This window comes from Haliotis rufescens, unplaced genomic scaffold (assembly GCF_023055435.1).
Source record: "Haliotis rufescens isolate VD_foot unplaced genomic scaffold, xgHalRufe1.0.p SCAF_4, whole genome shotgun sequence".
Classification (NCBI taxonomy): Eukaryota; Metazoa; Mollusca; class Gastropoda; order Lepetellida; family Haliotidae; genus Haliotis; species Haliotis rufescens.
Window position 1 is genome coordinate 31137452 of NW_025964112.1, and position 23950 is coordinate 31161401.

General features: G+C 40.9%; 1 protein-coding gene across 6 annotated transcripts in view; it reads left to right on the forward strand.

The window, feature by feature from the left end:
- The window catches only part of LOC124149538 (adhesion G protein-coupled receptor L2-like), a 71513-nt gene that overhangs the window by 11043 nt on the left and 36520 nt on the right, over nucleotides 1–23950 (forward strand). For 4 of the 6 annotated variants that reach the window (XR_006863118.1, XM_046521210.2, XM_046521207.2 and 1 more), the window contains exons 3-17: nucleotides 717–851; nucleotides 1192–1344; nucleotides 1582–1737; nucleotides 1911–2150; nucleotides 2406–2630; nucleotides 6066–6203; nucleotides 6856–6957; nucleotides 7110–7204; nucleotides 9152–9337; nucleotides 10127–10201; nucleotides 10386–10500; nucleotides 10714–10779; nucleotides 23145–23228; nucleotides 23357–23444; nucleotides 23721–23856. Coding sequence is in view for 5 of the 6 variants with exons in the window: in XM_046521210.2 (XP_046377166.1) it covers nucleotides 717–851; nucleotides 1192–1344; nucleotides 1582–1737; nucleotides 1911–2150; nucleotides 2406–2630; nucleotides 6066–6203; nucleotides 6856–6957; nucleotides 7110–7204; nucleotides 9152–9337; nucleotides 10127–10201; nucleotides 10386–10500; nucleotides 10714–10779; nucleotides 23145–23228; nucleotides 23357–23444; nucleotides 23721–23856 (1994 nt within the window). In the remaining variant the exon portion in view is untranslated. The remainder of the gene's footprint in view (nucleotides 1–716; nucleotides 852–1191; nucleotides 1345–1581; nucleotides 1738–1910; nucleotides 2151–2405; nucleotides 2631–6065; nucleotides 6204–6855; nucleotides 6958–7109; nucleotides 7205–9151; nucleotides 9338–10126; nucleotides 10202–10385; nucleotides 10501–10713; nucleotides 10780–23144; nucleotides 23229–23356; nucleotides 23445–23720; nucleotides 23857–23950) is intronic. The other 2 variants (XM_046521208.2, XM_046521211.2) reach the window with 2 other exon arrangements.

A 23950-nucleotide genomic window follows, 5' to 3' on the forward strand; every position in this document is an offset into this window, starting at 1 on the left:
ATAACAAACATGGAAGGCTATATTCGATTTGTAAGATTCTTATTTGGACGGAAAACCTAAGTAAAGGCAACTCTGTATTGCGTTCTATAGTAACTGTACATTATAAATCAAAACATATAAAAGAAGCCTTCAAAGAACAACAATGAAAACAATTGTATATCATTAACACTGACACACTAACTCAAAACAACCAATCAGGAAAAACAAAACCAGAGAATCCTCTGCTTCAATACTAGCTCCAACTGTTATCAGTGTGGTCGTCCGCATCAGCACAGAGACCGTTTTCATATATGTTAGCGAGTGTCTAGAATAATAAGATGTTTGTCTACACTTCCACCTGTCACCCCACCTGCCCCCCTGACCTGTGTGTGTGTTGTCATTGATGAACCAGGTAACAGGTTTTAATGTCAGTTTCACCCACATTTAACACGACTTTGCATTATTCCTGTACAGATTTCATATCTCGTGGTTTGTGAGACTCACACCAATACTGCACGTGATTTCCATCTCTCTCTCACTATGTTCAGAGATACGAGTGACACGGACATGTGTCAAGCAACACAAGAGAAGATCGATCCCGCCCACAATCTCTTATTTAGCTTATGCTGGACGACTGATATCTGTGATAATGTATACTATGATAAATATTTTATGAATATAATGCATTAACTACACTTTTTATGCAGAGGGCATGTTGATACATATATTTATTACAGTGTCGTGGGAGTGTCCTGTGGCCAAGGACGTGCGTGGCCACCAATGCCGCTCCGACCGTGACTGCACCAGCGACGGCAAGTGCTGCGCCATTGACCACACCTACTCGTGCTGGTCGTTGGTGCAGTACAAGCGAGGTAAACTGATGCAGGCGACAAACATTGACAAACTTCGACAGTAATGAGTCACCAGACGAACTGTTGGGCTGGTAGTCCGCCCGCCACGATATAGAGTAAAATAACCATTGTTTATTCCATGCCGACTGTCTATTATAACCACATGTCTATGTCTGTAGCGCATGTAAATGTCATATATACAATACATATCAAGAAAGCTCCGTCAGCAAAGCAAGTGACCAGTGTACCTGATGTTGCATTCCACACCGACGTCGACGTCTCGTTGATGGATGTATGTATAGACCCGTGTACAGCCCCTGCCCCAATGCTGCACTTGTACCCTATATGTGTGTTTCTGTAGACATGCTGAACTGCCCAGCCCGCTCCGAGATCCAGTCGACCAGCTGCTACAATGGGTGCTGGTCAGACAGTGACTGCCCGGGGGGAAGAAAGTGCTGTCAGAGTCACACAGACTGCGGCCAGACTTGCTACCCGCCTATCAAGTATGAGAAGGGTTAGTGAATGTTCGTGACAGGTCACCACAATAATCATTAGCAACCGTTAGCTGTTTATAATAAACAACAGATACATGCCCAACAATGACTAGGACGATCAAAATCAAACATTGTCATGAAATGCTGCCTGCAGAAATAAACGCTGCAGTAACAATAGCTGAAAATATTGATCATTATGAAAGTATTCATCCTATGGACATGTAGAGTATCTTGTATGAAGTGGCGTGTTTGTTTAGTGAAGGCCGTCATCTGCCCGGCCCCCTCCGACCCCCGACAATTCCGTTGTCACTACCCCTGCCACTCCGATGCCGACTGTTTGAACATGGGCCGGTGCTGCAACTTCCCTTGCGGCAAGTCGTGTTGGTGGTCTCCCATGGAGGCCTTTATCACAGGTAACTGGCCTCTGTCGCTACATGCATCTTTCGTACTGCAGAATATGTAAACAATCCCTAACAAACGACATTGACTGAACCTGTTATATCGCAAACCCTTTAGATCCATATCAGAATGTGACGATGTATGACTTGATATGCTTCAGTTTGTCTATCACATGATCCGGTTTCAGCCACGGTGAGGGGGGATTGTTCCTACCAGGAGAACGCTGCTATAGGGGATGAGGATGTACGCTTGTCCTGCCAACTCAGCATCAACTCTACCAGACCCGCGCAGGTAGAATGGTACAAGGGTCACACGTCCATGCCGAATGGCCGCGGCCGAGTCCACAGCATGAAGACCTGCGAAGATCGAGATTGTCGGAGTTTGGAAACGCATCTAGTGTTTGACAGAATACAGAGTGACGACGCGGGTGAGACTGTCCTATGTCGCCACCAGATAACATGGCTGTCACAGAACTAAACCTGTTTCTTAGGGATTGACAGCTGAAAGTCGACGAGAAATTATCTTGATATCTTGTCATCCAAATGTAGAATTGATGTTGACTGTTGTGGGAACTGACCGTAGCTTGCCATACGAATGTATAATTTATGTTGTCTGTGTTGGGGAAGATGGTTGTAGTTTGTTTGTACTTGACAGACCTGACACGGATACCGTGGTGTTCTAGGTACCTACATGATGGTCGTCACGTCAGGACGAGAGAAGTATGGCCACGCCGTCAACCTGACAATCTTCAACAATCCTGACATCGAGATCCAGCCACAACTATCCACTGTGTATTCCGGGGACCAGGTGGACCTCACCTGCAGGATTGTCAACCTCGACAAGACCAACCCCTACTATAAAGCAGGCATCAAACTCAAGTGGTGTCATCGAGGGCTCAGCAATGCAAGTGTGTATATATACATGTAGCATAGGAGGCTGACATCACCCCACTATATGTACATCTAACACAGAAAGCTGAATTCATCTAAGGGCATGTACAAGCAAAAGGACTGACATCACCTTACTGTATACATATAACAGAGAAAGTTAACATTAAAGTAACAAACAAAGCATAGATTGAAAGATGATATACAGCTAACACCACCCTACGACATATGTAACACATAGAGCTCACCCCGCCTTATGACATGTATATATAACAAAGAAAGCTGACACCACCTTACGATATGTATATAAAACAAATAAAAATGACATCACCCTACTGTATGTACATATAACGAAGAAACTTGACATCAACCAAACAGACAAAGCATAGATTGAAAGAAGATATATAGCTGACACCACCCTAAGATATGTATATATAACAAAGAAAGCTGACACCACTTGACGAATTATGTTAATAAAGTAAGCTGACACCATCCTACTGCATGTATATGTAACACATATAGCGGACACCACCCTAGTGTATGTATATGTAACACATACAGCTGACATCACCCAACTGTATGTATATGTAACACATACAGCTGACACCACCCTGTGTATGTATATGTAACACATATAGCTGACATCACCCAACTGTATGTATATGTAACACATATAGCTGACACCACCCTTCTGTATGTATATGTAAAACATATAGCTGACATCACCCAACTGTATGTATATGTAACACATATAGCTGACACAGCCCTAGTGTATGTATATGTAATACATATAGCTGACATCACCCAACTGTATGTATATGTAACACATATAGCTGACACCACCCTGTGTATGTATATGTAACTCATATAGCTGACATCACCCAACCATATGTATATGTAACACATATAGCTGACACCACCCAACTGTATGTATATGTAACACATATAGCTGACACCACCCAACTGTATGTATATGTAACACATATAGCTGACACCACCCTAGTGTATGTCTATGTAACACATACAGCTGACATCACCCAACTGTATGTATATGGAACACATATAGCTGACACCACCCTAGTGTATGTATATGTAACTCATATAGCTGACACCACCCTGTGTATGTATATGTAACACATATAGCTGACATCACCCAACTGTATGTATATGTAACACATACAGCTGACACCAACCTACTGTATGTATATGTAACACATATATCTGACACCACCCTAGTGTATGTATATGTAACACATATAGCTGACATCACCCAACTGTATGTATATGTAACACATATAACTGACACCACCCTAGTGTATGTATATGTAACACATATAGCTGACATCACCCAACTGTATGTATATGTAACACATACAGCTGACATCACCCAACTGTATGTATATGTAACACATATAGCTGACATCACCCAACTGTATGTATATGTAACACATACAGCTGACATCACCAAACTGTGTGTATATGTAACACATATAGCTGACATCACCCAACTGTATGTATATGTAACACATATAGCTGACATCACCCAACTGTATGTATATGTAACACATATAGCTGACACCACCCCAGTGTATGTATATGTAACACATATAGCTGACACCACCCAGCTGTATGTATATGTGACACATATAGCTGACATCACCCAACTGTATGTATATGTAACACATATAGCTGAAACCACCCTAGTGTATGTATATGTAACACATATAGCTGACACCAACCTACTGTATGTATGTGTAACACATATAGCTGACACCAACCTACTGTATGTATATGTAACACATACAGCTGACACCACCCTAGTGTATGTATATGTAACACATACAGCTGACACCAACCTACTGTATGTATATGTAACACATACAGCTGATACCACCCTAGTGTATGTATATGTAACACATATAGCTGACACCACCCTACTGTATGTATATGTAAAACATATAGCTGACATCACCCAACTGTATGTATATGTAAAACATATAGCTGACATCACCCAACTGTATGTATATGTACCACATATAGCTGACATCACCCAACTGTATGTATATGTAAAACATATAGCTGACATCACCCAACTGTATGTATATGTACCACATATAGCTGACATCACCCAACTGTATGTATATGTAACACATACAGCTGACACCAACCTACTGTATGTATATGTAACACATATAGCTGACACCACCCTAGTGTATGTATATGTAACACATATAGCTGACACCACCCAACCATATGTATATGTAACACATATAGCTGACACCACCCTACTGTATGTATATGTAACACATATAGCTGACACCACCCAACTGTATGTATATGTAACACATATAGCTGACACCACCCTACTGTATGTATATGTAACACATACAGCTGACACCACCCTAGTGTATGTATATGTAACACATATAGCTGACACCACCAAACTGTATGTATATGTAACACATATATCTGACACCACCCTAGTGTATGTATATGTAACACATACAGCTGACATCACCCAACTGTATGTATATGTAACACATATAGCTGACACCACCCTAGTGTATGTATATGTAACACATATAGCTGACACCACCCAACTATATGTATATGTAACACATATAGCTGACACCACCCTAGTGTATGTATATGTAACACATATAGCTGACACCACCCAACTATATGTATATGTAACACATATAGCTGACACCACCCAACTATATGTATTTGTAAAACATATAGCTGACATCACCCAACTGTATGTATATGTAACACATATAGCTGACATCACCCAACCATATGTATATGTAACACATATAGCTGACACCACCCAACTGTATGTATATGTAACACATATAGCTGACACCACCCAACTGTATGTATATGTAACATCTATAGCTGACATCACCCAACTGTATGTATATGTAACACATATAGCTGACGCCACCCTAGTGTATGTATATGTAACACATACAGCTGACATCACCAAACTGTATGTATATGTAACACATATAGCTGACATCACCCAGCTGTATGTATATGTAACACATATAGCTGACACCACCCAGCTGTATGTATATGTAACACATATAGCTGACACCACCCTAGTGTATGTAAATGTAACACATACAGCTGACATCACCCAACTGTATGTATATGTAACACATATAGCTGACATCACCCAACTGTATGTATATGTAACACATATAGCTGACACCACCCAACTGTATGTATATGTAACACATATAGCTGACACCACCCAACTGTATGTATATGTATCACATATAGCTGACACCACCCTACTGCATGTATATGTAACACATATAGCTGACATTGAGGATGTATATGTAACAAAAAAAGCTGACAACCTCCTTAATTTGTCTACATGTTTACATGGACCATGGCATGGTTAGATTATGAAGATGCAACACACAAAGCTGCCATACTTATTGCAGACAACAAAGGTATCCACTACCATGGTTTTGGAGAGGAGACAATTAGACTGACCAACGTTAGCGGTGATGTCGTCATAGGATGTGGCCTCAACAGCACGGAGTGCACTGTGACGGCGGAGGTCAAGGTCCTGTCTAACGGTAGGTTGTCTGTCTCCAGTGTCTCGTCCTGGCAAAAAACTATAAACCAAACGGGGAATGTACATGACCTTCTAGAGAGTGACAGATGGACGTTCAAGAGAAAATGCAGAATTTGATGACCTGTTCGAAGGAACAGCAAATACATGTGAATTATCAGTAATTATAGAGGTGTGATATCGCGTGAAAAACCCATGTTTTCGGCGTATTGAGTGAGTGCTTTAACCACTAGGCTACCCCTCCGCCCTACAGTACTTGAATTGTTCAGTGGAATGGTACATGCATATTTTAACTGGCAGCAACATCCTACAACGCATCGTTTATTATTGCAACCAAAACCTAGATTTCTGAATTAATAGGTATGTTTGTATGTACCTAGATATATGTATAGAACTGGGTATGCCTACATATAAAAGTGGGAATACCTCTACATATATATATATACGTAGATCAGTTTCGAGTATACCTGGAGATGGACGGAGTATACCACAGCTAGATGTGTGTATACGTAGATATAGATTCGAGTATACCTGGAGACAGACAAGAGTATACCACAGATAAATGTGAGTAACAGGGTTCTCCCACACTACAACAACGTGTCACATTGAATGTGCAGCATGCGTGAGTAACAAGCAGTGTTTCTATGTGTATACAGATGACCACGGCTGCCCGGTGTCTGTGGACATCAGGAAGTACAAGTGGCCATGGACACCTGCCGGCAAGTCCCGAGTTGCACCGTGTCCTGTTGGCTATTCTGGTAGGAGATTTTCTGTATCTCAGAGAGAACTCATTATGAAGTATGTGTATCATCAGTACACATCAATCTTAAATAAACGCGGATGGTTTTCTTTTACAATCCATTTGGTGACTGCCCTGTGATACTGAGGTGGATGTCATTGTGTATTACAGGGAGAGCCAATCGGTCGTGCAGTGATGTCTCCACGTGGTTCTACCCCAACTACTACCGCTGTGTCAGCCACAGGATATCCCACGTGGACCGCGAGGTACAACATCACCATTCACCTATTCAGACACTACACGGGTTTACATTCTGGTTTAGCTGAACGGTCAGTTATGATCCCGTCACACGCACGCACGCACGCACGCACGCACACGCAGCAAAAGGTATAAACACTAATACAGTAACACACTCAAGACATTGTTATATAGTTGATGTACACACAGCACTAGTACAGCTACACACATTACCAGAGGTGGTCGATGACTCACCACTCGTCACCTAGCCGATACAATAGGCATCACCCATAAGAGAGTTAACATATTTTGAGGAATGAACTGAGCATGACAAAGGTTTTATCACACTGGGTTTCATCACATCGGACTCCTGACCAGAAATGTTCTATGTTTATTACCTCTCGTGAGAATTTCTGTCGTTTTGAAGGAGACACAGCTGACTGTGTTGAGCAGTTACTTAACCAGGGATGAGTCTGTGGTTCACCACTTTCAGAAAGAAGCATGCATCAATCGTCAACATCAAACATCAAACATCCGTTTCTCCGAAGAAGGCAAAGTCAGTTTCATCAGCTGACAAGGTCATAGCTCTGGTTTTCTGAGATCCCAAATATAAAATAAAACGTCAACACCATAGAAAACTCGGTCTCGATTATCTAACAAAACAGATTCCATTGGGCATGCAAGGCTAAGTAGCGGTGAAAAATATATGAATGGACCACTGAAAATCAGTGATTACACAAGGTGTTCGCGAATAGGGTGAGCATGTCCTTCGCTAGCGGTATCACTCGCCACTCACACAAGTTGCATAAAAAATAAGTGTTTGTTCCCTGAAGCCGCACAGCAGTACTCCTGACATAAGCCATAAAGGAATCCCACTCGAGGACTACCTCCCCAAAGGCCATACCATAAATGGCCAATATAAGGAGCGTGAGAGTGTCCAGGCTGAACGTTGTGGAAAACTGACTAAATGTGTATTGTTCCACCGGAAAATGCACCTGTACCCACGTCTGTAGTCTGTCTTACAGACCCTGATACAAATATATCAACTACAGCCCATGCAAGTCTATAATGTTTGGCAAGTCTAGATTACTGCAGTATCTGAAAATGAAGAGAATCACTGGGCTCCCTTTTTATTATATTTTTATTAAGATAACTGAGCAACTGTTTTTTCTGTACGATATGTTCATTTCAGAGACTATATGTTAGTATACCACGTCTGTTCCCGCCATGGCTGTAATGCCTGACTGGGTTCCGTATTCGTCAGATGTGGCACCTTCAGATTTCCCCCACTTCCCAAACGTGAAAAAAAGGACTGTCTTGCAAGCACTGCACAAATGATGATGACGTCATTTCTGCTGAGGAGGACATTTTTACACCACCACGAGGAAGCCTTCTACACCAGTGGGATCCCGTCACATCAGTATTGTTTACAGAAGTGTGTGGACCTCAGAGGGGATTACGTTGAAACTAAATAGCAACTAACACCATCAGTACATAATCTTTGGGCTTTGAGACCGACCTTAAATCAAGAATAGGGTTTTTTTCAGCTACAGCTACAAATCCAGATATTCGTTTATTTAAGAAAATCACCCTTTAGCAATGTTATTTTGTGGCAGAATGTTTTTTCCACCATTCTGAAGCATAATTCTTTTTTGAAGAAATTTCAGGAACAATTTAATGGAAATGGTCCGTCCCTCAGAACCATTCAGCCAACCCCAGTAGCACATGGGTTTATTCTTTGATACAGTCACATAAACAACATAGGTACATATTATGATACAGTTACAGTGTGAATTTGCCACACACAGGCTTACACTATAGATGTGTTACAGTTACACACCACTCACCCTAGTCACCAACACAGTACATAACAGTGTAAGGGACAATAACCATCACAATAAAACGAATACCCAGAATCGAAAATTAAATATATAGAGAGTTTTCTGACACGCACATACTTGCACGTGTACTTGCAGCTGGGTAAGATAAAGACAGGGGCGCTGTCCGCCAGCTACATCACACCGGTCCTGGTACAGCTGGACACGGCAGCAACGGAGCTGAATCTGACCGGCGGCGACATTGGCGGCATCGTGTCTTCCATCTCGGACATCATCATTCTTGTGAAGGTCACCAGGCGGAAACTGGGGGATGATGGTCGTGAGGTAGGGTGCGGCGAGACTGGCCTGTGCACACTATATCTTGCCATACTCACACTGTCTGCCAGGTATGGCATGCCCCATTGACATGAGTATCCAAATTAGACAACCGGAAACGGTACTTTGTCACTGGTGCACGTGAACTGGTGTTTATACAAATATGGAAACATGGGTTCTTTTGATCATATTGATGTTGAAAATGAACAACGTTTACATAGTGTTGACAAACTGCTTAAAGGTTAACAGACAAATGGTATCGTAGTTGAATGTGCCTGTCATAGATACTGTTTGTATACTAGAAAACATGCTCATGATCAGTTTCTTGAAGAATGACGACGAGTTGTTTTACATGCCTAAATCTTGCGACAAATGGTTTATCGAACATCGTGCTGAGAAACTTAAACCATCCACTGTCACGACAAATGCGCAAAGCAGCCAGGCTCGGTAAACTAGAAACACCCAGAAACCCGGTTACAAGAACAACCATTCTGTGAATATTTACAGTTGATTTAAAGGTGCCATTTCGAATAAACAAGAGTAAGGGGAAAGGCAATAAACTAAATACGGAATATGTAAAGGATGTAGACTCAGAACCATTAAATATGCATATCATGTTGTGCTTGATATTCCAGTTTGTCTGTAATAAAGGTCCAGACTTTAGTGAAAACTCCTACTTTATTTCACACTAGCCAAAAACGTTTCCAATCAAGTTTACATTTAGACATTGTGACATATTTTTGAAATGTGTCCATGCCTTATTTCATACATTCATCATGTCGGTACTTGTTTTTCCAGTCCTTCATTAACATAGTGAACAGTGCCCTAGCCAAGGGTAATCTACAGGAGTGGAGCATAGTGCTGAAGGAGGCGGTGAGTTAATGTCCACAGTGCATTGTTAGCGAATCTCAGGTATGATGTGCACACTGTAGTAACCTCTTTTTATACCATGCAATATAAACTATAGTGCCAAAAAGATCATTAGCCATACTAAACGGACAAGATAGCTACTGTTATTTAAAACAATGCGTTGAGAATATTCTCTGTGTTGCCACAGCTCAACCAATCAACAGTTAGCTCTCTGCTGCGCTCTGTCAGTGACTTCGGACTGTTGACGGCAGAAGATCGCGTTGTCAACGACGACCCGGTTTATGTCGTCAAGGAGACGATACGTAAGTATCTAAAGCACTGACAATAATTACGTACATTACATAATTAATCGTCTATGTAACAACATATCAGTTAGGACATCCACAGGTTATTATAAAAGATACAGATCAAGTTTTCAACTAAGCCGCCCTCTTTGTCAAGGATTGTGTATCACATAATGTGTAAATTACCCGATGATCTTCCTACGGCCTTATCCATGCATGTATTTGTTTCAGTATTCGGCGCTGGGAAGACATCACCCAAGGATATGGTGTTCCCCGATTACACGAATGACAAACATGGTGATACATCCCTATGACTATTCATCATCATGATTTACTGCATCATGTAGTTAGATAGTCATCACCTCTGTTCATCATCAGGAGCTACTGCATCATGTAGTTAGATAGTCATCACCTCTATTCATCATCAGTAGCTACTGCATCATGTAGTTAGATAGTCATCACCTCTGTTCATCATCAGGAGCTACTGCATCATGTAGTTAGATAGGCATCACCTCTCTCCATCATCAGGAGCTACTGCATCATGTAGTCAGATAGTCATCACCTATATTCATCCTCAAGATTTACTGCATCATATAGTTAGATAGACATCACCTCTATTAATCATGAAGATTTACTGCATCATCTGGTTACAAAGTCATCACCTCTCTTCATCAACAGGAGCTACTGCATCATGTAGTTAGATAGTCATCACCTCTATTCATCCTCAAAATTTATTGCATCATATAGTTAGATAGACATCACCTCTTTCTATTCATCTTGTAGTTAGATAGACATCACCTCTATTCATCATCAAGATTTACTGCATCATGTGGTTAGATAGACATCACCTCTGTTCATCATCATCATTTACTGCATCATGTAGTTAGATAGTCATCACCTCTTTCTATTCATCTTGTAGTTAGATAGACATCACCTCTATTCATCCTCAAAATTTACTGCATCATATAGTTAGATAGTCATCAACTCTATTTATCAACAGGAGCTTCTGCATCATGTAGTTAGATAGTCATCACCTCTATTCATCATCAGGAGCTACTGCATCATGTAGTTAGATAGTCATCACCTCTCTTCATCATCAGGAGCTACTGCATCTTGTAGTCAGACAGTCATCACCTCTGTTCATCATCAGTAGCTACTGCATCATGTAGTTAGATAGTCATCACCTCTGTTCATCATCAGTAGCTACTGCATCATGTTGTCAGATAGACATCACCTATATACATCATCAGGAGCTACTGCATCATGTAGTTAGATAGATATCACCTATATTCATCATCAGGAGCTACTGCATCATGTAGTTAGATAGTCATCACCTCTATTCATCATCAGGAGCTACTGAATCATGTAGTTAGATAGTCATCGCCTCTATTCATCATCAGGAGCTACTGCATCATGTAGTTAGATAGTCATCACCTCTGTTCATCATCAGGAGCTCCTGCATCATGTAGTTAGATAGTCATCACCTCTGTTCATAATCAGGAGCTACTGCATCATGTAGTCAGATAGTCTCCACCTCTGTTCATCATCAGTAGCTACTGCATCATGTAGTTAGATAGTCATCACCTCTCTCCATTATCAGGAGCTACTGCATCATGTAGTCAGATAGACATCATTTCAATTCATCATCAGGAGCTACTGCATCATGTAGATAGATAGGCATCACCTCTATTCATCATCAGGAGCTACTGAATCATGTAGTCAGATAGTCAACACCTCTGTTCATCGTCAGGAGCTACTGCATCATGAAGTTAGATAGTCATCAACTCTGTTCAACATCAGGAGCAACTGCATCATGTTGTCAGATATACATCACCTATATTGATCATCAGGAGCTACTGCATCATGTAGTTAGATTATCATCACCTCGTTTCATCATCAGGAGCTACTGCATCATGTAGTTAGATAGTCATCACCTCTGTTCATCATCAGGAGCTACTGCATCATGTAGTTAGATAGTCATCACCTCTGTTCATCATCAGGAGCTACTGCATCATGTAGTCAGATAGACATCATTTCCATTCATCATCAGAAGGTACTGCATCAAGTAGTTAGATAGTCATCACCTCTCTCCATCATCAGTAGCTACTGCATCATGTTGTCAGATAGACATCACCTATATTCTTCATCAGGAGCTACTGCATCATCTAGTTAGATAGTCATCACCTCTATTCATCATCAGGAGCTACTGCATCATGTAGTTAGATAGTCATCACCTCTGTTCATCATCAGTAGCTACTGCATCATGTTGTCAGATAGACATCACCTATATTCATCATCAGGAGCTACTGCATCATGTAGTTAGATAGTCATCACCTCTATTCATCATCAGGAGCTACTGCATCATGTAGTTAGATAGTCATCACCTCTGTTCATCATCAGGAGCTCCTGCATCATGTAGTTAGATAGTCATCACCTTTGTTCATCATCAGGAGCTACTGCATCATGTAGTAAGGTAGTCATCACCTCTGTTCATCATCAGTAGCTACTGCATCATGAAGTTAGATAGACATCACCTATATTCATCATCAGGAGCTACTGCATCATGTAGTTAGATAGTCATCACCTCTAGGTCATCATCAGGAGCTACTGCATCATGTAGTTAGATAGACATCACCTATATTCATCATCAGGAGCTACTGCATCATGTAGTTAGATAGTCATCACCTCTGTTCACCATCAGGAGCTACTGCATCATGTAGTTAGATAGTCATCACCTCTGTTCATCATCAGGAGCTACTGCATCATGTAGTTAGATCGTCATCACCTTTGTTCACCATCAGGAGCTACTGCATCATGTAGTCAGATAGACATCATTTCCATTCATCATCAGAAGCTACTGCATCATGTAGTTAGATAGTCATCACCTCTCTCCATCATCAGTAGCTACTGCATCATGTTGTCAGATAAACATCACCTATATTTTTCATTAGGAGCTACTGCATCATCTAGTTAGATAGTCATCACCTCTGTTCATCATCAGTAGCTACTGCATCATGTTGTTAGATAGTCATCACCTCTAGGTCATCATCAGGAGCTACTGCATCATGTAGTTAGATAGATATCACCTATATTCATCATCAGGAGCTACTGCATCATGTAGTTAGATAGTCATCACCTCTATTCATCATCAGGAGCTACTGAATCATGTAGTTAGATAGTCATCACCTCTCTTCATCATCAGGAGCTACTGCATCTTGTAGTCAGACAGTCATCACCTCTGTTCATCATCAGTAGCTACTGCATCATGTAGTTAGATAGTCATCACCTCTGTTCATCATCAGTAGCTACTGCATCATGTTGTCAGATAGACATCACCTATATTCATTATCAGGAGCTACTGCATCATGTAGTTAGATAGTCATCACCTCTCTCCATTATCGGGAGCTACTGCATCATGTAGTCAGATAGACATCATTTCAATTCATCATCAGGAGATACTGCATCATGTAGATAGATAGGCATCACCTCTATTCATCATCAGGAGCTACTGAATCATGTAGTCAGATAGTCAACACCTCTGTTCATCGTCAGGAGCTACTGCATCATGTAGTTAGATAGTCATCACCTCTGTTCAACATCAGGAGCAACTGCATCATGTTGTCAGATATACATCACCTATATTGATCATCAGGAGCTACTGCATCATGTAGTTAGATTATCATCACCTCTTTTGATCATCAGGAGCTACTGCATCATGTAGTTAGATAGTCATCACCTCTGTTCATCATCAGGAGCTACTGCATCATGTAGTTAGATAGTCATCACCTCTGTTCATCATGAAGAACCTACTGCATCATGTAGTCAGATAGACATCATTTCCATTCATCATCAGAAGGTACTGCATCAAGTAGTTAGATAGTCATCACCTCTCTCCATCATCAGTAGCTACTGCATCATGTTGTCAGATAGACATCACCTATATTCTTCATCAGGAGCTACTGCATCATCTAGTTAGATAGTCATCACCTCTATTCATCATTAGGAGCTACTGCATCATGTAGTTAGATAGTCATCACCTTTGTTCATCATCAGGAGCTACTGCATCATGTAGTAAGGTAGTCATCACCTCTCTTCATCATCAGTAGCTACTGCATCATGAAGTTAGATAGACATCACCTATATTCATCATCAGGAGCTACTGCATCATGTAGTCAGATAGTCATCACCTATATTCATCCTCAAGATTTACTGCATCATATAGTTAGATAGACATCACCTCTATTAATCATGAAGATTTACTGCATCATCTGGTTACAAAGTCATCACCTCTCTTCATCAACAGGAGCTACTGCATCATGTAGTTAGATAGTCATCACCTCTATTCATCCTCAAAATTTATTGCATCATATAGTTAGATAGACATCACCTCTTTCTATTCATCTTGTAGTTAGATAGACATCACCTCTATTCATCATCAAGATTTACTGCATCATGTGGTTAGATAGACATCACCTCTGTTCATCATCATCATTTACTGCATCATGTAGTTAGATAGTCATCACCTCTTTCTATTCATCTTGTAGTTAGATAGACATCACCTCTATTCATCCTCAAAATTTACTGCATCATATAGTTAGATAGTCATCAACTCTATTTATCAACAGGAGCTTCTGCATCATGTAGTTAGATAGTCATCACCTCTATTCATCATCAGGAGCTACTGCATCATGTAGTTAGATAGTCATCACCTCTCTTCATCATCAGGAGCTACTGCATCTTGTAGTCAGACAGTCATCACCTCTGTTCATCATCAGTAGCTACTGCATCATGTAGTTAGATAGTCATCACCTCTGTTCATCATCAGTAGCTACTGCATCATGTTGTCAGATAGACATCACCTATATACATCATCAGGAGCTACTGCATCATGTAGTTAGATAGATATCACCTATATTCATCATCAGGAGCTACTGCATCATGTAGTTAGATAGTCATCACCTCTATTCATCATCAGGAGCTACTGAATCATGTAGTTAGATAGTCATCGCCTCTATTCATCATCAGGAGCTACTGCATCATGTAGTTAGATAGTCATCACCTCTGTTCATCATCAGGAGCTCCTGCATCATGTAGTTAGATAGTCATCACCTCTGTTCATAATCAGGAGCTACTGCATCATGTAGTCAGATAGTCTCCACCTCTGTTCATCATCAGTAGCTACTGCATCATGTAGTTAGATAGTCATCACCTCTCTCCATTATCAGGAGCTACTGCATCATGTAGTCAGATAGACATCATTTCAATTCATCATCAGGAGCTACTGCATCATGTAGATAGATAGGCATCACCTCTATTCATCATCAGGAGCTACTGAATCATGTAGTCAGATAGTCAACACCTCTGTTCATCGTCAGGAGCTACTGCATCATGAAGTTAGATAGTCATCAACTCTGTTCAACATCAGGAGCAACTGCATCATGTTGTCAGATATACATCACCTATATTGATCATCAGGAGCTACTGCATCATGTAGTTAGATTATCATCACCTCGTTTCATCATCAGGAGCTACTGCATCATGTAGTTAGATAGTCATCACCTCTGTTCATCATCAGGAGCTACTGCATCATGTAGTTAGATAGTCATCACCTCTGTTCATCATCAGGAGCTACTGCATCATGTAGTCAGATAGACATCATTTCCATTCATCATCAGAAGGTACTGCATCAAGTAGTTAGATAGTCATCACCTCTCTCCATCATCAGTAGCTACTGCATCATGTTGTCAGATAGACATCACCTATATTCTTCATCAGGAGCTACTGCATCATCTAGTTAGATAGTCATCACCTCTATTCATCATCAGGAGCTACTGCATCATGTAGTTAGATAGTCATCACCTCTGTTCATCATCAGTAGCTACTGCATCATGTTGTCAGATAGACATCACCTATATTCATCATCAGGAGCTACTGCATCATGTAGTTAGATAGTCATCACCTCTATTCATCATCAGGAGCTACTGCATCATGTAGTTAGATAGTCATCACCTCTGTTCATCATCAGGAGCTCCTGCATCATGTAGTTAGATAGTCATCACCTTTGTTCATCATCAGGAGCTACTGCATCATGTAGTAAGGTAGTCATCACCTCTGTTCATCATCAGTAGCTACTGCATCATGAAGTTAGATAGACATCACCTATATTCATCATCAGGAGCTACTGCATCATGTAGTTAGATAGTCATCACCTCTAGGTCATCATCAGGAGCTACTGCATCATGTAGTTAGATAGACATCACCTATATTCATCATCAGGAGCTACTGCATCATGTAGTTAGATAGTCATCACCTCTGTTCACCATCAGGAGCTACTGCATCATGTAGTTAGATAGTCATCACCTCTGTTCATCATCAGGAGCTACTGCATCATGTAGTTAGATCGTCATCACCTTTGTTCACCATCAGGAGCTACTGCATCATGTAGTCAGATAGACATCATTTCCATTCATCATCAGAAGCTACTGCATCATGTAGTTAGATAGTCATCACCTCTCTCCATCATCAGTAGCTACTGCATCATGTTGTCAGATAAACATCACCTATATTTTTCATTAGGAGCTACTGCATCATCTAGTTAGATAGTCATCACCTCTGTTCATCATCAGTAGCTACTGCATCATGTTGTTAGATAGTCATCACCTCTAGGTCATCATCAGGAGCTACTGCATCATGTAGTTAGATAGATATCACCTATATTCATCATCAGGAGCTACTGCATCATGTAGTTAGATAGTCATCACCTCTATTCATCATCAGGAGCTACTGAATCATGTAGTTAGATAGTCATCACCTCTCTTCATCATCAGGAGCTACTGCATCTTGTAGTCAGACAGTCATCACCTCTGTTCATCATCAGTAGCTACTGCATCATGTAGTTAGATAGTCATCACCTCTGTTCATCATCAGTAGCTACTGCATCATGTTGTCAGATAGACATCACCTATATTCATTATCAGGAGCTACTGCATCATGTAGTTAGATAGTCATCACCTCTCTCCATTATCGGGAGCTACTGCATCATGTAGTCAGATAGACATCATTTCAATTCATCATCAGGAGCTACTGCATCATGTAGATAGATAGGCATCACCTCTATTCATCATCAGGAGCTACTGAATCATGTAGTCAGATAGTCAACACCTCTGTTCATCGTCAGGAGCTACTGCATCATGTAGTTAGATAGTCATCACCTCTGTTCAACATCAGGAGCAACTGCATCATGTTGTCAGATATACATCACCTATATTGATCATCAGGAGCTACTGCATCATGTAGTTAGATTATCATCACCTCTTTTGATCATCAGGAGCTACTGCATCATGTAGTTAGATAGTCATCACCTCTGTTCATCATCAGGAGCTACTGCATCATGTAGTTAGATAGTCATCACCTCTGTTCATCATCAAGAACCTACTGCATCATGTAGTCAGATAGACATCATTTCCATTCATCATCAGAAGGTACTGCATCAAGTAGTTAGATAGTCATCACATCTCTCCATCATCAGTAGCTACTGCATCATGTTGTCAGATAGACATCACCTATATTCTTCATCAGGAGCTACTGCATCATCTAGTTAGATAGTCATCACCTCTATTCATCATCAGGAGCTACTGCATCATGTAGTTAGATAGTCATCACCTTTGTTCATCATCAGGAGCTACTGCATCATGTAGTAAGGTAGTCATCACCTCTCTTCATCATCAGTAGCTACTGCATCATGAAGTTAGATAGACATCACCTATATTCATCATCAGGAGCTACTGCATCATGTAGTTAGATAGTCATCACCTCTAGGTCATCATCAGGAGCTACTGCATCATGTAGTCAGATAGACATCACCTATATACATCATCAGGAGCTACTGCATCATGTAGTTAGATAGACATCACCTATATTCATCATCAGGAGCTACTGCATCATGTAGTTAGATAGTCATCACATCTGGTCATCATCAGGAGCTACTGCATCATGTAGTTAGATAGTCATCACCTCTGTTCATCATCAGGAGCTACTGCATCATGTAGTTAGATAGTCATCACCTCTATTCATCATCAGGAGCTACTGCATCATGTAGTTAGATAGTCATCACCTCTGATCATCATCAGGAGCTACTGCATCATGTAGTCAGATAGTCATCACCTCTGTTCATCATCAGTAGCTACTGCATCATGTAGTTAGATAGACATCACCTATATTCATCGTCAGGAGCTACTGCATCATGTAGTTAGATAGTCATCACCTCTGTTCATCATCAGTAGCTCCTGCATCATGTAGTTAGATAGTCATCACCTTTGTTCATCATCAGGAGCTACTGCATCATGTAGTAAGGTAGTCATCACCTCTGTTCATCATCAGTAGCTACTGCATCATGAAGTTAGATAGACATCACCTATATTCATCATCAGGAGCTACTGCATCATGTAGTTAGATAGTCATCACCTCTAGGTCATCATCAGGAGCTACTGCATCATGTAGTTAGATAGACATCACCTATATTCATCATCAGGAGCTACTGCATCATGTAGTTAGATAGTCATCACCTCTGGTCATCATCAGGAGCTACTGCATCATGTAGTTAGATAGTCATCACCTCTGTTCATCATCAGGAGCTACTGCATCATGTAGTTAGATCGTCATCACCTTTGTTCACCATCAGTAGCTACTGCATCATGTAGTCAGATAGACATCATTTCCATTCATCATCAGAAGCTACTGCATCAAGTAGTTAGATAGTCATCACCTCTCTCCATCATCAGTAGCTACTGCATCCTGTTGTCAGATAGACAGCACCTATATTCTTCATCAGGAGCTACTGCATCATCTAGTTAGATAGTCATCACCTCTTTTCATCATCAGGAGCTACTGCATCATGTAGTTAGATAGTCATCACCTCTGTTCATCATCAGTAGCTACTGCATCATGTTGTCAGATAGACATCACCTATATTCATCATCAGGAGCTACTGCATCATGTAGTTAGATAGTCATCACCTCTATTCATCATCAGGAGCTACTGCATCATGTAGTTAGATAGTCATCACCTCTGATCATCATCAGGAGCTACTGCATCATGTAGTCAGATAGTCATCACCTCTGTTCATCATCAGTAGCTACTGCATCATGTAGTTAGATAGACATCACCTATATTCATCGTCAGGAGCTACTGCATCATGTAGTTAGATCGTCATCACCTTTGTTCACCATCAGTAGCTACTGCATCATGTAGTCAGATAGACATCATTTCCATTCATCATCAGAAGCTACTGCATCAAGTAGTTAGATAGTCATCACCTCTCTCCATCATCAGTAGCTACTGCATCCTGTTGTCAGATAGACAGCACCTATATTCTTCATCAGGAGCTACTGCATCATCTAGTTAGATAGTCATCACCTCTATTCATCATCAGGAGCTACTGCATCATGTAGTTAGATAGTCATCACCTCTGTTCATCATCAGTAGCTACTGCATCATGTTGTCAGATAGACATCACCTATATTCATCATCAGGAGCTACTGCATCATGTAGTTAGATAGTCATCACCTCTATTCATCATCAGGAGCTACTGCATCATGTAGTTAGATAGTCATCACCTCTTATCATCATCAGGAGCTACTGCATCATGTAGTCAGATAGTCATCACCTCTGTTCATCATCAGTAGCTACTGCATCATGTAGTTAGATAGACATCACCTATATTCATCGTCAGGAGCTACTGCATCATGTAGTTAGATAGTCATCACCTCTGTTCATCATCAGTAGCTCCTGCATCATGTAGTTAGATAGTCATCACCTTTGTTCATCATCAGGAGCTACTGCATCATGTAGTAAGGTAGTCATCACCTCTGTTCATCATCAGTAGCTACTGCATCATGAAGTTAGATAGTCATCACCTATATTCATCATCAGGAGCTACTGCATCATGTAGTTAGATAGTCATCACCTCTAGGTCATCATCAGGAGCTACTGCATCATGTAGTTAGATAGACATCACCTATATTCATCATCAGGAGCTACTGCATCATGTAGTTAGATAGTCATCACCTCTGGTCATCATCAGGAGCTACTGCATCATGTAGTTAGATAGTCATCACCTCTGTTCATCATCAGGAGCTACTGCACCATGTAGTTAGATAGTCATTATCTCTGTTCATCATCAGGAGCTACTGCATCATGTAGTCAGATAGACATCATTTCCATTCATCATCAGAAGCTACTGCATCATGTAGTTAGATAGTCATCACCTCTCTCCATCATCAGGAGCTACTGCATCATGTAGTCAGATAGATATCATTTCCATTCATCATCAGAAGTTACTGCATCATATAGATAGATAGTCATCACTTCTCTCCATCATCAGGAGCTACTGCATCATGCAGTCAGATAGTCATCACCTCTGTTCATCATCAGTAGCTCCTGCATCATGTAGTTAGATAGACATCACCTATATTCATCATCAGGAGCTACTGTATAATGTAGTTAGATAGTCATCACCTCTCTTCATCATCAGGAGCTACTGCATCTTGTAGTCAGATAGTCATCACCTCTGTTCATCATCAGTAGCTACTGCATCATGTTGTCAGATAGACATCACCTATATTCATCATCAGGAGGTACTGCATCATATAGTTAGATAGTCATCGCCTCTATTCATCATCAGGAGCTACTGCATCATGTAGTTAGATAGTCATCACCTCTGTTCATCATCAGGAGCTCCTGCATTATGTAGTTAGATAGTCATCACCTCTGTTCATAATCAGGAGCTACTGCATCATGTAGTCAGATAGTCATCACCTCTGTTCATCATCAGTAGCTACTGCATCATGTAGTTAGATAGTCATCACCTCTCTCCATTATCAGGAGCTACTGCATCATGTAGTCAGATAGACATCATTTCCATTCATCATCAGGAGCTACTGCATCATGTAGATAGATAGGCATCACCTCTATTCATCATCAGGAGCTACTGAATCATGTAGTCAGATAATCAACACCTCTGTTCATCATCAGGAGCTACTGCATCTTGTAGTCAGATAGTCATCACCTCTGTTCATCATCAGTAGCTACTGCATCATGTAGTTAGATAGTCATCACCTCTCTCCATTATCAGGAGCTACTGCATCATGTAGTCAGATAGACATCATTTCCATTCATCATCAGGAGCTACTGCATCATGTAGATAGATAGGCATCACCTCTGTTCATCATCAGGAGCTACTGAATCATGTAGTCAGATAATCAACACCTCTGTTCATCGTCAGGAGCTACTGCATCATGTAGTTAGATAGTCATCACCTCTGTTCAACATCAGGAGCTACTGCATCATGTTGTCAGATATACATCACCTATATTGATCATCAGGAGCTACTGCATCATGTAGTTATATTATCATCACCTCTTTTCATCATCAGGAGCTACTGCATCATGTAGTTAGATAGTCATCACCTCTGTTCATCATCAGGAGCTCCTGCATCATGTAGTTAGATAGTCATCACCTCTGTTCATCATCAGGAGCTCCTGCATCATGTAGTTAGATAGTCATCACCTCTGTTCATAATCAGGAGCTACTGCATCATGTAGTCAGATAGTCATCACCTCTGTTCATCATCAGTAGCTACTGCATCATGTAGTTAGATAGTCATCACCTCTCTCCATTATCAGGAGCTACTGCATCATGTAGTCAGATAGACATCATTTCCATTCATCATCAGGAGCTATTGCATCATGTAGATAGATAGGCATCACCTCTATTCATCATCAGGAGCTACTGAATCATGTAGTCAGATAATCAACACCTCTGTTCATCGTCAGGAGCTACTGCATCATGAAGTTAGATAGTCATCACCTCTGTTCAACATCAGGAGCTACTGCATCATGTTGTCAGATATACATCACCTATATTGATCATCAGGAGCTACTGCATCATGTAGTTATATTATCATCACCTCTTTTCATCATCAGGAGCTACTGCATCATGTAGTTAGATAGTCATCACCTCTGTTCATCATCAGGAGCTACTGCATCATGTAGTCAGATGGACATCATTTCCATTCATCATCAGAAGGTACTGCATCAAGTAGTTAGATAGTCATCACCTCTCTCCATCATCAGTAGCTACTGCATCATGTTGTCAGATAGACATCACCTATATTCTTCATCAGGAGCTACTGCATCATGTAGTTAGATAGTCATCACCTCTGTTCATCATCAGTAGCTACTGCATCATGTTGTCAGATAGACATCACCTATATTCATCATCAGGAGCTACTGCAACATGTAGTTACATAGATATCACCTATATTCATCATCAGGAGCTACTGCATCATGTAGTTAGATAGTCATCACCTATATTCATCAGCAGGAGCTACTGCATCATGTAGTTAGATAGGCATCACCTCTCTCCATTATCAGAAGCCACTGCATCATGTAGTCAGATAGTCATCACCTCTATTCATCATCAGGAGCTACGATGAAAAGTACAGGTGCAAGCTTATGCATGTACACTCAACCTCTCAGGGTGCTCGCAGTCAACGTTTTTTTCATGGGAATACATTTGGTTGTTGAGAAGTTAATGAATTGACACCAGTGACGTCATGCAAAAGGTTTTTTTCAATACTGAATGCACCTGATTGTTTCCCCTAGCAGATGTTCCTAGATACAGGAGGTCCAGCCCGGAGGGCGTGTCAGTAGCTGTAGAGAAGGCTACCCTCGTCAACCTGATGGACGGTGAGTGGAAACATTGCATCTTTCAGGCATATGAGAAGCTACACTTTCCATGATAACCTGTACAAGTCAAACTATACATCAGTCAATATAAGAATCAAGGTAATGCTTCTGTTACACTGTTTTGACAGGCTCCTCTGACGAGGTCAAGTGGACATACTCTATTTACAAGACACTATCAGATATCATGAACCTGGACGACCACTCAGATAGCATCAGGTAGTAGCATCTATCTATCTTACAAAGTGCACGAAACGATATTAAATATGTTAAAGACACTGATTTATTATATACCTAGATGTGAAAGACCGAGATTCCTAAAGTTTAGAAAAGTAATATTTCAACAGCTGTGACAGAATAGTAAAAAATGTCGCCTTTTGTACATCAAGAGATGAGACGATACATCACATTTACCAGACTCACGAAATGTCCTCTATATATACCGTATCGTAATGGATCTATAATGTCATTTATAGCAATGTGTATATCCACTAGGTCTGTGTCCTTCAATGAGCGGGAGCGAGTGAAGGTCGTGTCGGACATTGTCTCCTTGATGGTGGAGTCGACAGAGGGAGCTGAATTGAACCCACCTATTAGAGCCCGGATGATGATGAGGACGGAAGAGGATGAGGTAAGTAGATCACACTCGATTGTACCAAATATTTATAGATCAAATTTCCTCCCGGTGTGCTATTTTAATATGCCTCCTGATACTTTCAGCAACA